The 13,472-nt window shown below is 43.9% G+C and overlaps 1 protein-coding gene across 42 annotated transcripts in view; it reads left to right on the forward strand.

Annotated features, from left to right (window-relative positions):
* RIMS2 (regulating synaptic membrane exocytosis 2) overlaps positions 1-13,472 on the forward strand; it is a 489,382-nt gene that overhangs the window by 468,180 nt on the left and 7,730 nt on the right. The window contains exon 1 of one of the 42 annotated variants that reach the window (XM_075023796.1): positions 2,382-2,511. The exons of the other annotated variants lie outside the window; for them this stretch is intronic. Coding sequence (XP_074879897.1) covers positions 2,382-2,511 — 130 coding nt within the window. Of the gene's footprint in view, positions 1-2,381; positions 2,512-13,472 lie in introns of those variants that run through there. 42 annotated transcript variants of the gene reach the window in all.

Consider the following 13,472-nt stretch of genomic DNA (forward strand, 5'->3'; position numbering starts at 1 on the left):
ACCTCAAACCAGAGTGGCTCAGCAGCTCTCGGTGACCATGGCCTGCCCACAGGCCTGCCTGTGGCATACAGGGGAGGTGTCCATCGGTCTCGGCCGCTCACCTTCTTGATAACCAGCAAAGAGTCACAGATACATTGCAAGGTGACAATCTTTAGCATGCGGCCAGAGAAACATGAACTTACGTAGAATGACCAGCTAAATACACATTTTGGAGTATGACCTGAATGAGAGGTGTAAAGGATGTCAAAGCCTAGACAAGTTGCCCTGGTCATCATTTGTAGCCGGTGCAGAGGAAAAGAGGATTTATGTTGTTCTAAAATGAGTTCCTATGGTGTCATGAGACATGTTTTATTAGGAATACTAGATTATAGTTATCTAGAAATGAAAATACTGTGCATATTGTAAAAATAGCTGCCAAAACTCACTGTTTCCCTGTAGATCGAGTGATGATGGGTTCCATCCCTGAGTGCTGAAGTTCTGATTAGTTTTCATTCCTTAGCAAAGCATGAGAGTAATAGTGTTTGCCATTTATAATCTCTTCTCATTATCCAGGCACAAATATTCCTTTCCAAACATCAACTCAATGAAAATATGCTCCAGGGGTGTGACTCTATACACGTTCTTCATGAAGAGTTTCAGCTGGCTTCAAACTGGCATTCTGTTTGCAAAGTTAGTTAGATCAAACCCTAAATATTGTTTACCGTTATTTGGGGGGATTTAAAGACCTTTGAAAGAAACCTGAAAAAAAAATACCACATTTACTATCATTACTGTTTAAGGGGCCAGTAAGGAAACAACACCCATGTGCAAGGTTTGATACTGCTTTTGCACTGTCATGAACTATAGTGGAGTAAGCTATTGATACTGCAGAAGACTGCTACAGTGGCTCGTAGCTCTTTTTAATGATGTCCAGTGCTTTAGTTTCTTATCACTTTTGGGGGAAGGTTGCCAAATGCTATACACTCCATTAATATAACATACTGGATAAACAGAAGAGAAAGGTAATGTTACATAGTGGTGAGGAAAATATGGCAGTAAAACTGAATCAAAAATAAAAATGATGTGTTGTAGGTATGAGCAAATTCTGTGAATTCAGCAGAGATACACCTACATTTGCTAAGGAGGCAGGTGTGCTTTAGAGGAAAACAGCTTGCTTGAAGTGGAGGAGAGGAGACGGATTTGCCTGTGGCTCCTGGGGCTGGTTCCTCGCCAGCTGCTGGGCCGCTGACAGGACCAGAGGCAGTGGGTGCGACCTGAAACACAGGAGGGTCCCTCTGAACATCAGGAAGAACTTTCTCACCGTGAGGGTGACTGAGGACTGGCGCAGGCTGCCCAGAGAGGCTGCGGGGTCTCCCTCCGTGGAGGCGCTCATAGCCGCCTGGACACGGACCTGGGCAACCGGCTGCGGGTGACCCCGCTGGAGCAGGGGCCTTGGTCCCGTCCCACCTCGACCCTCCCGCGATCCGGCGGTTCGTTCCCCCTCCATACAAACCCCGCTTCGCCGGGCGGCTGCAGGTGGGTCGCGCCGGCCGCGGCCGCTGGCGGTGGGCACCGGCCCGAGCTGCCCCCGGGGCCGCTCAGCGCTCTCCGCGCCTCGGCGAAGCGTGGGGGCCCCATCCTCTCCCTCTCCCTCTCCCTCTCCCTCTCCCTCTCCCTCTCCCTCTCCCTCTCCCTCTCCCCCTCCTCCCCGTTCTCAGCGTCCCTCTCGGCCCCCGGCCGCCCCCAGCGCTCCCCTCCCGCCTCCCGCCGCGCTGGGGTCACTCGTCGGCCCCAGCGGGGACCGGGCGGGGAGGAACAAAGTTTGCGGGCGGTGCCTGCGGGACGGGACGGCCCGCCGCTGTCGGCCGGCGCCGTTTCCCGGTCCTCCCTCCGGCGCGGTCGGTATTTACGGCCGCCGGGCCGGGCCGCCCCGCCGGCGAGGCTGGCACCACGGGCGCCGTCCCCCCCCCACCCCCGCCCGCCCGCCCCGGTGACTTACGCCGCCGGCTGACGGCTCACCCCGCTGATAGGCGGCCCCGTGCTGGCTGCGGCGGCCCGCCCCGCCGTGAGCAGCGGCGCCGGCGGAGGCAGCGGGGCAGAGCCGGGGCAGAGCCGGGGCAGAGCCGGGGCAGAGCCGGGGCAGAGCCGGGGCAGAGCCGGGGCAGAGCCGGGGCAGAGCCGGGGCAGAGCCGGGGCAGAGCCGGGGCAGAGCGAGCGGAGCTTCGCGGCGCGCAGCCCGCCCAGCGCTCCCCGCCGCCCTCACCCCCGGCGGCACTGAGCGCCCGCGGAGGGCTCGGCTCCGCTCCGCGCCCCTCCGCCCCGCTCCGCGCCGCTCCGCGCCGCCCGCCGCCAAGACGCCGCGCTTCTTGTACCGCGCCAAAGGCGGGTGCCGCTCGGCCAAGATGGGCCGGCAGACGGCGGCCGGCGGTCGCGCCATGCAGCGGTCGCAGAGCCGGAGCAGCCTCTCCGCCTCCTTCGAGGCGCTGGCGGTCTACTTCCCCTGCATGAACTCCCTGGAGGAGGAGGACGGAGGTGAGGGGCCGTGGCGGGACCGGGACCGGGACGGGGCCGGCGGCAGCAGGTGTGCGCGGGGTGGGACCCCCGCCCGCGGTCCCGCGGGGGGCTCCGGGGGTCCCCGGGATGGGGCGGGACCGGCAGTGGCACCCCGCCGGGGAGGGCCGGGGGTCCCCATCCCCGTCCCGGCGGGCGGGCGAGCGGCGGTGCGGAGCGCGGAGCTCGGCGCGGAGACGCGGCGCCCGGAGAGTTGCTGGTGGTGAGAGAGGGGTTGGTGAGACGGGGCTTGTAACTGGAGAATGAGGTGTGATTTAAATGGTGATGTTTATCATCACGCTGGAAATGAAGTTACTAGCTGAGCTCTAGTTATGTTGGGAAAAAAAATGGGGTAGAGGGTCTCTCCGTTTTCTGCTCATTCATAAGGAAAACAAGCCACACTTCCTCACGGGTGGTTTTCTGGCACGGCGTGGGCTTGCTCAGGTAACCCTTGTCCGTTATTACAACATCATTTACAAAGAATGCTAGACTTGAACAACTAAATACTGGCCCTGATTAACTTTTTCTTGGGAACACCAGTGTAGGTACAAGGCTCTGCGTACACGTAGACCTTGCAGCTGTCACTCACAGTAAATCGTTACCCATAAAAGTAAGTCCAACCAGTAAGGTGTGTGTATAATTTCCATCTATTTGTTGCAGGACCACAACCTTACATAAAAAAGAAGAGAAATGCAATGGATTTTCTGTGTAACTGTGGCCAATAAAAAGAAAAGAACAAAGTCTAAGCTAGCTATCAAAAAAACCTGAAAAATCAAAAGTTCCTGTTAGTGTTTGGAATGTGTGTAACAAATGTACATATAGAGTTAAGCATGGCACCAACCCCTACCCAGGACAGAACTTGTGTTTCATGAGTTTGTGTTGAAAATACTCATTTCATAAAGAAGATAGCATGGTGTGTTTAAATATGTTTACATACAGAATGAACTGATGGTCTTCCCAGTGTTTATCAGAACTAATTCAAGATTTTTAATTTCATTAAGATTAATGGAGCACATGGCACCTTCAACAGATTTGAGCAATATCAAATTAAGATATCAGTATACGTCCAATGCCGCTAGGCAAACATGCATGTACACCATTCATAATCTGTATTTAAAATATCTGCATATATCACCTCCCACATCTCAGACCGAGGGTTCAGCAGCAAACGTCTGTCCCCAGTCTTCACATGTCTTGCTTTATCTTCTCATGTGCAACAGTGCCTAAAGCCTCTTCTCCAGAACATCTTTCCTTGTCTGATGCGAACGATGCTGAGGTGTGGTCCCCTGCCTTTCCCCCGGACCCTGCTCTGGGGCTGGCCACGCTGCCCCTTCCCATAAAAGAGAGGGAGCTGCCCCCTGGGGCGAAGTGTGCTGTCCTTCAGTACTCTCATCTGCTCCCTGCCTTGAACAATGAAGTGAATTGCAAAATATTGCCAGTAGACTGCAGGCTAGGCTTTAGAGGGCATTTTTAATCTTTTGCCATGCTAATAAACACAATGGCTGAAAACACACATTTTTAAAACACTGAAAATATCATGCATTATGCTAAACATGCTTAGGTGTTCTTTAAAGATTTTTCTCTCCATCATTCCAGAATAGTTGTCTTTTCAATCCTGATTATTAGTTACAACAATTGCATTATGCTGTGTGAAGTCAGGGTATTGATTTGTTTTGTTTTGATCTATTTTCTTGACTTCTCTAAGAAACACTTAACTTATTCCTCAGTTGAGATCTGTGAATGTTTAAAACTGTTCACTGGTTCAAAGACATATGAAATATATGGAAGTCAGTAGAAGAATATCTGTTAATTTAAGGGTAATTATACTGATTTATTTGGTTTGTGCTGGCAAGTTATCCAAATAGAAGTGTTAAAAGAATGTATACGGATTTTTTTACATGTTGTGTTGGTTTACATTATTGGATCCTATTTTAGATGTAGGCTACACTTGAAAATGCATTTCATGTAATTCCAATGAAAAAACAGAGGTATAATTGCTATGCAGTTTTTAGGGAGCTGAGTTTCTGTTACCTGAGATTTCAGACATACCAGGTTACGGAGGGAGTGACAGGCATGACAGCTAAACTCTTTTCCCAAGTGCTTTCACTGAGATTAGAAAGAAAAAACACGATGGGTTTTTTTGATGGCAAGTCACCTCTGCACTCAAATAAGAATTTGTTGTCTTTTGAGTGCTTCTGTGCAATTTATATTTATGTACCACCAGTGTCCTTAAGTGAGTGTTGTACATGCACTCCCATGTTCATGTACTTAATGCTCTTCTACAGTTTAATCTGAAAAAGATAGCTGTTAAACCTACTTCATAAGTTATGCATCCTCAAGATGTAGTTATTTCTGCATGTGATGGATAGGTTAAAAAAAGTTAACCTGCTATAGGGGTGCTTTTACATTTCCCACTCAATCACATTTTTAATACAAATGGAAAATCTGACCTGTTGAGGCATTTATTTGTGACACTCGCTTGAAGACTTTTCTTCATTAACTGCTGAAATGAATGCACTGGTCCATAGGTAAATCTTCAGGTATGAAAGAATACGAGTATTGTTGAGTTCAGAAGTAACTGAATAGTAAGTAACTCAATACAACATATTAATAAGAATAATTTTAGAAACTATTTTTGAACATGATGATTGAGAAGATCTATTTGAGTATCAGTTGATTAAAGAAGGAGACTTCTTAAGCCCTGGCATCCAAGCTGTAATGTACTGAAGCAGCGGGCTGTGGAAGGGCTGCAGTTTTCCAGTTGGTAGCCATGAACTTGCCATGGGTAGGCCTGACCCTGCCATGGTGGACCAGGTTTGCACCACAGGGAACTGCTGTTCACTCTAGCATTTCCTACTTGCTGATCAGTTAGATGAGTCCTTCAAGTTTATTCACATTCGTTATTTTGAAAGGAGATTATTCTATTCTATTCTATTCTATTCTATTCTATTCTATTCTTAGCTCTGTCTAGTAAAAGGTATTGAAAAGTCAGGTTTTTTCATCATCAATTTATTTCTGGCATGTGTGCATGTGCACACACAGAACTAACATGTCATATGGTACCAGGGCAAATTACATATGTTATCAAAGTATCAAGGTTATTAAAGGGTGTCTTTTGCATTTTTTATTAGATTCATTGATGATAAAGTGTACAGCCTGCATAGTAAAGTGGGGATATGCTTGGAACAGATTTAATGCTTGGAACAGATTTAAATTACTTAGAAATTGTTGAAGTGGTATGGGGACAGAGGGCAAATCAGTCCCTCTCTGAATGCTCTTGGAGCATCCCAAGCCTCACATTTTGTCTGAAATCCTGACTTTGTTGAAATTAATGAAATCTTGTCATTAAATTAAAAAGACCAAGGAATTTCCAATGTAAATGTGTGTGACATCCTTTCAGATTTCTGGGTAGTCATAGTGCAAAATTTCTTGCACATAATATATCTAAAAGTAGTGGATATGAGTTTACTAAACTTTCCTGTGGACAACTGGAAAATGTGCTAGAGCAAACGATTCTTATGTACAAGAAGGTTACTGGAGAAGAATTACAGTTGTCCAACATGCACTGAGAAAAGAAAAGAGAGGCTCAGATTGCATGTGGTCACTAGAAAGCCTATGTCTATTTTTATGAGTGGGACGGTTAACTCGGTGCTTCCTCAAGTTATACCGTGTGTATTGTTTGCTGTAATAAATTTGCGCTACAGTTTCCTTTTTATGCTCTATTTACATTCACTTCTGATTTGCATTTACACTGAGGTGTTGATATAAACTGTTAAATAGCAGGTTGCCAGGAGTGCAGCTAGGGAACTGCTAGTCATGGCAAGATCTGTGTGCAGAACTATGCCCTCCAAAAGGGTGTATATTTCAATTTAATGTCTTCTTTTGCCAAAGTTTTTGGGTGGTAGTGAAGCTATGAGATTCAAGGGGAAAGTAAAATGCTTTGCAGGTGCTGAAGACAATTCAAGAGATAATTCTTTATAATTTAAGACATAAATTAATTCAGAAAGAACTGGAAAGCATCTCGGTCTCCCAGTATGTTAGAAAAACAAAAGGCAATTGAAAAAAAAAAGCCACAGAATGTTCTTCAGTCCAAGACAATCATGCCAAAAATAGCAAGAATTAGTTGTGTTAGCTGAGGAGAAGATGCATTACAGTTCTGCGTATTGATGTCTACCAAAAGAAGTATCTGAGTGTCCCTGCAGGAGTTCAGCAGGAATAGAAGCACATGATATGCTCCTGTCACCTGGCTGATAACTATCTGGGAAACTTGCTCGAGGGGTTGTTCGATCCCACACAGGTATCAGCAGGAGTGTTGCCATTGATGCTAGTGAGTGAAGGATCAGGACTTATTTAGATGTCTGCTGAACTGCTCAGTTGAGCACTGTTACTGGCTTCAGTGGCATTTCTCACTGATTAATCATTGCTCATTGGTAGAGCTGGGATAAAGCTCGGCAGTTCCTGGATTCTGTTCCTGTGGTTAGGCCGCCAGATCACACTGTCCCTGTGGAGGTCCCAGTAGACAATAACAAGCAGACAATAATTTAAACAGAAATAGAAAATGGGGGAAGTAGTAACAATAAATTCATTAACACAGTAATTATTAAAGTGAAGAGAATCCTGCACATGAAGTAGTTATGCTTTAAAATTATCCTCTTGAAAAGAATAAAGTAATAGTAGGAATATCAAGCAATGAAGAAAATGAGAATAACTACATCTTCTTGGGGGAATTAGCCTACTTTTTGGCCTTGGTGGTAAAGATGACCTTGTTTATGTGCAATATTCATAAGCAGAGCCAAGGTGGAATATGAAAGAAGGGTATGCTGCCCTGTGGCAGGGTATCACTGTAAAAGATGAAGCTTTAAAGACCTTGGCTTGATTAATGCTAACACGCCAGAGACTGTCTGCTGCGCATCTCATGCAACAGCGGGGTGGCTCATCTTAGAGGATAAAAATCGCTCACAATATGGAGTAATAATCATTCCATACAGAATTTGTATGACATTTAAGTTTATGGTCGATAATTTTGTATGTTTGCTGCTAGGGCACTGCTCAGGGGCTGAGCTGAGTCAGCCTTTCCGTCAGTGTGGTGGGGCTGGGTCTCTCCCGCTTCTGCAGCTCCTTGGGCTGACTCCAGGGTGGAAGCAGTACAGAAGTCATTTCCAGCAATTTGCATCTCTCTATCCATTCCCAAGTGTTTTTACCAATTACACTCAGGTACTATACTGATGAAGTAGATGTAGATGCCAAGACGGGTAAGACCTTTTAAAAAAGAAGCATAGAAAAAACTACAGTGTTGCTGGTGAAGTAAAGAGTGTGACAAACAAAACACATGTATTCTGGGAAACGTGGAAGATCCACAGAAAAGTAGAAGAGACTGCAGAAGGATTGACATTGAAAGTACAACATGCTTCAAACTGACTATATGATAGAAATGCCCAACAGAGTTTTAAAGCTGTATTTCTCTTACATTTGTTGTATTTCTCTTCTGAGCTGCTACTTACACTGCAGCATGTACCTGAATAACTAACAGGTAACTCAGGTACGGCTATAACAGCAGCAGTGGAGCTACACTGTATGAGAGGTTTCATCTCTGGTGGTACCTACATAAACCTGAAAAAAACTATCTCACTTATATCTACATGCTGTAATTGTCATTTTTCAATGGCAAGGTCAACAGTATAGTCAGAGCAGTGGCACGCTGTGTTGCCATTGTTTCAGTTGGAGAGGTAAATGTTTAACAGCAGTAGTTTGAAAATGGGTCATTACAGTGTGAAATTTGCTCAGAGTTTTGGGAACTGTGGTTATTTAAATAATGATATTTGCATGGTATCATTACTCATCTTAGACAAAGCTAGGAGGAAGAACTGTTTCTAATTTGTGTATTCTCAGTAGCCATCCAACTACTTGGCACCATCTATCTCATTAAGCCCTAATAGAGGGTGTTGAATTGCTACATCATTCAAAAATGCTGTGCAGATCCATCTGATAGTGTATGCAGTGACCCTAGCTACACTAAAAATAATCAAGGTTGGGTTAAAGAATGGTGTTACTGTCATTATTGCTTATTTAGAAAGCATCTCTCAATTCATATAACACAAAAATAAAAAAAGCAATTCTAAGCTCCTCAATATATACACTCTTCCCTGTTTAAGAAGTTTTAATCTGCTCTTGGCACTGCATGGAATAATTGTTATTAATAAGTGCATAAGAATGCTATACATCCAGAAATTTGAATGTACATATAAACGTAAAAACATTATCACTCAAAACTGCAGTGATGGTTTCTTTTTACTTAAGATGGTTATCCTTTGTCATTGGCAAAATCAAAGACTGTGTTTAAAAATTTCTTGTGGTGAAGATGTGCACCTATTTAGTGATTCCTTATGTAAATGGCATATAAAATTAGAATGTAATTCCACAAAATTACTTGCCTTATTTTTTCAGGATTTTAATAGCTTCGGGATGAGACTGATTTCCCACTGCTTTGCACTTTTTGTAGCCACGTAGATTGTTGTACAGGATGTACAAAGTGGATGTAAAATGCTACCATTCTGTTTTGACACATGCACAAGATATGCACAGTCAGACCTGTGATATTTGAATGATAAGAACATCTATGCCATGTGCTACTTCATTGTTGTACCTCTGGGTTCAGTTTTAGAGCAATCATACAAGGCTTTTGACCACACCTAGAAAACCAATGGTCTTAGTAACAGAAACAGAGACTTCTGCAGAGGTGCTGGAAAGGCCTGAGTGGCTGCGTGCAGTTGTGTTCCTGATTCACATCTCACTGTCAGGAGTTGCGCATTTCTAAATAAAAGTAATTAGGATAACATATTAATTCTGCATTTGATGTCTGCTGGTTTTATATTGCAATCAGAACTAAACTTTTTTTATGATCCCATATTTGAGACATTTAACGTGCAACAGAGTTTTTCCAAGTTAGTTTCAAATCTTTATGGATCTCTGGTTGGACTGGCTAGTCAAGGGGTACTTTACTAGCTCAGTAAACCTCAGGATAGCAGCTGACTTGGAAATATATCTTACACAAATTTGAAGAAAACATTCCTTCTTGGCCCTGCAGGCATACATTTGAAAAAAATAATTTAAAAGTAATAGAGATGTCCTGATCTCTCTTGGGCCAAATAGGTGACTAAAAATATAAAAACTAGTTTATTTTCTTACTGTGTATTAAAATCAAGATCTGTAATCAAGATCTTTAAAACAAAGGGTCCAACCAGATCTGCATAGCCAGTTTGTTGTTCCATAGTCAGAACCAAGTAACCAAAAGAGAAGTGGAAATCATATCAGTACTAACATCTGTCATCCTTACAGGTGCAGTTATTTAGTTTTGATTCCCTGGGATGGCTCCCAGTCTGTTGGCTGTCTGTTATCTGTTATTGGGGTAAATTCTTTGTCAAGGGAATGGCCAAGCAGCAAACCTCCATGCTGTGGTTCTGTATACACTTAATTGGGATTTCCATTTTACATAGCACAGGTATTGGAAACAAGCTCTAAGCTGTCAGAGATGGCTATTTGTCCTTTTTATGTGTAGGACATTCAGCAGTGATTCTGAATAATAATACAGGGGATACTGGAATTTTAGGAACAGGAAGTAATTATCATGTATGTAGAAAAACAGCTCTTTGTTAACACTTCAGTCTTGTAAAAATGTTTCAAAAACTTTTGGGACTGCCAGTGTTGAAGAGCTTAAACTGATGGATGCCCCACACAGAGAAAAGCAGTTTCCATTGTCTGGTGCTCGTAAGAATTTGCTGAAGGGTCAGTTAGGACTGAAGAATGGACATTAGCACAGCAGTGAAATTAAAGTGGCAGAATATAACTTTAAACACATTAAAAAGTGGGAGAGAATAAAAAGCAGGTGCCTGCCTTAAACCACAGCGTTGCTTGGGAGCAGTGCGTGGTAAACTGACTTTGCATCATGCGGCCACAACAAGCCACAGGGATCTTTTCCAGACTGAAGGTACGACCAGCCTTGCCATGACAGGGAAATGAAATGCAGCAAAGGATGCTGCAACCTGGCCGAAGCTTTATATCCCAGGAACAACTGAGATTCGTGATGGCTGCCTCTTGGGTCCTCTGTATGGGAATTTATCAAGAATGGGACCCAAAAGCTTCTTAATTAACCTTAACCTTAATTAACCATGCTTCCAGTATGGCCAGAGGAAAGAGAGAGGAGGAAACACAAAGGCACAGGACAAGAGTGAAGTATTTTTTGACTGAAAATGAAAAACTAGTGAGGTCTCCCAAGAAATTAAAAAATGCATAGGACAAACTCAGGCTGTCAGTCCAGACTCTGAGAGTTTCCAAACCTGGCTGCTCCCATAATGAAGAGCTTCCCCACTGAAGGCAGCTCTGCTTTTGGGCTATCAGGGCAGGACATCCCCATCCCAGTCGGAATTTCTCAGTGTTTTACGTTCAGATACTCATGGGAGCAGGAACTGGAACACGTCTTCCCTTCTTCCTTACAAGTGCGAAGTAAGGGAGGTCCCCTGGCTACAGTTTCTCCCTGGACCTGCAGATGCTCTTTGGGCTTCATAAATGCTTATGGCATGTGCTGTGAAAAAGCTCCATCAGAAGGACCGTAACAGGATGCTTCATAAGCTGGTCGTTAGCACTGGCCTCTGAGAATTGGTGAGATGGGCTCATAGCTTCTCAAACTGAGGTGACAGTGGAATCTGGGTTTCCCAAAGCCTGCTTAAATTAGTAGATCTTAATCTGTGGCTGCTGCTTGGGGTCTGTGGGTGACACAAGGAAAGAAACAACTCAGCTGTGGTTCCCGGCAGTGCTTAAACAAGAGCTAAATGCCTCATTCAGTGCGGCCCAAACCTGGGCTGTTCCAGACGCAGAATTGTGTGACTGCAAGGGAATTTGAGACCTACCCCATCTCCCTTTTCTTAGGTAGGATCAAAGGTTTTTGGACTGTCTCTGATGATTTTATCTAACCTGTTCTTAACATGCCTAGAGCAGATCTCGAGAGCTTTACTCTTGAAAAAGGGTCACTTACAGGCAGCTAACTCCTGAGTTCAAATGAAAAGGCTGAGGCAGTTTTTATGCAGCCTTTTTGGTGAGGGGAGGTGAGGAGAGGAGAGAAGAGGCACCTCAAGCACTTGAGTGTGTTCCTGAAGCCGCAGCTGCTCTGTGCTCAGTACAAGTCCTACCGAGAGCTCACGTAGCACGGGGGACTGGCATGGCCCGCCTGCCTCTGCCTGCGCCAGCGACGTCCCCCCTGGGGGCTCTGTGCCTGGTGGTGAGCTGTTGTTGGAGGCTCTTGCTGACAGTGAGCTGAGAGCTCGAGCTCTCCCCGCCGCAGGCAAGTTTCATCTGGCTAGATCCCAGATCACGGAAGGCAATCTGTTGCATTCACTGCAGTTTTCGACTTGTCCTCATCTGATACTGAAGATCGTATCGGTAGTTTTGCACCCCTAATTTGCAAGTGATTTGCACTCCAAGTTGTGGGAACAAATAATTCCATGTGTAATTTAGAAAATGTGGCCTGTGGAGTCTATTTGCAGTAACCATATTAGTTAAATTACCAGTGTGATTAACTGTAAGAATGAATGTGCTTTCTTAAATGCCAAAGCAATTATTTCTGGTAATTTATTCCACTCCTTACAATATGGCTGCAAGAATCTGAACTAGTGTTTTTCAGATAATATATTCCATATTTGTGATGGGGACTTGAGAGAAATTTCTTCTTTCTAGGGCAATTAGATTAGACTAATTTGGAGAACATTTTCAATGTTCTTTATTAGAGCTTAGTAAATTGTGAGTAAAGTGATTTTCAATGTAGGTAGTCAGCAACACGCTTAGCAACAAAATATACTACTGAACTCTCTTGTTTCTACATCCTTTCATTTGGTAGTATTAAAAACAGGGTGAGCATGAGGTGAGCGTATATGTCTATATACTTTATGATTATAAAACCAACCCACACTTTTACAGTGGCACTAGTTACATGTTTACTTCTGTGTTAGTGTCAGATGCATTCCCAAGTTATTCATCTTGCTAGAGATTAGCATCACCTCAGTTGAGTTCATTCAACTGTATGTTTGTTTTCACAAATGCTTTTGGGAAATGATTTGTCTTAAAACAAAAAGGACAACTTTAAAATATATTGTTGATTTGTTCCTTTTGGGCTGGGTCCAGGACAGAGTGCAGCCACACAAGTAGTTGAATTAGCACAACAGAGAAGGTTTTAATTTCCAGGCAGGAATGAGGGAAAACAGTTTGGATTTACTAGTGGTAAGACCTTCAACCAGATCTTCTACCAGCTACAGCTTGGAAGTATGGCACCAAAGACTATTTCTTTGAGTTGAGTAACTACTTTGCATTTTCATTGCTACTTGCAACTTTTTAAGTATTTTAATGCTGAATTTATGAGACACAAATTATGGATTATGTAAGTACTGTCTTTGCTTTTAAATTGTTTGAGGAGTTGTGGGATTATTTTTTATTTATTACATTTTTCCAGGGACCAATGTATTGCAAGTATTGTGGGCAATCAAGTGTAGGTATTTCTCATGTGTATTATTACATATGAGTTTAGCCTAGCTTAATCTGAAAGAATATTCATCTCTAAAGCAGTGGCTCAGGAATCATGCCTGTGATCTGGGTCTTCTTCTTTACTTCTATTCCAAATTGCCATTTTGCTGTTAAAGTCTTCATTTATTATTTCACAAAGCATCAACATCATGATTAGGAGCCTTATTGCTGAAAGGTCAGATATTTCTCTTTTGAGACCATTAGATTGCTCTGCCTGTTTCTGTTGAAAACTGGAAAACAGTTATTCACAGAGCCTCCTTTCAACCCTCCTTAAATTCAGTGTTAAGGTCAAAATAATTACTGTTTACCACCTGCACTTATACAAAAGCTGGATATACTATGCATGCCTAACTTTCATGCTGTATCCAAGTTGTATC

Source organism: Buteo buteo, chromosome 3 (assembly GCF_964188355.1).
Source record: "Buteo buteo chromosome 3, bButBut1.hap1.1, whole genome shotgun sequence".
Lineage (NCBI taxonomy): Eukaryota > Metazoa > Chordata > Aves > Accipitriformes > Accipitridae > Buteo > Buteo buteo.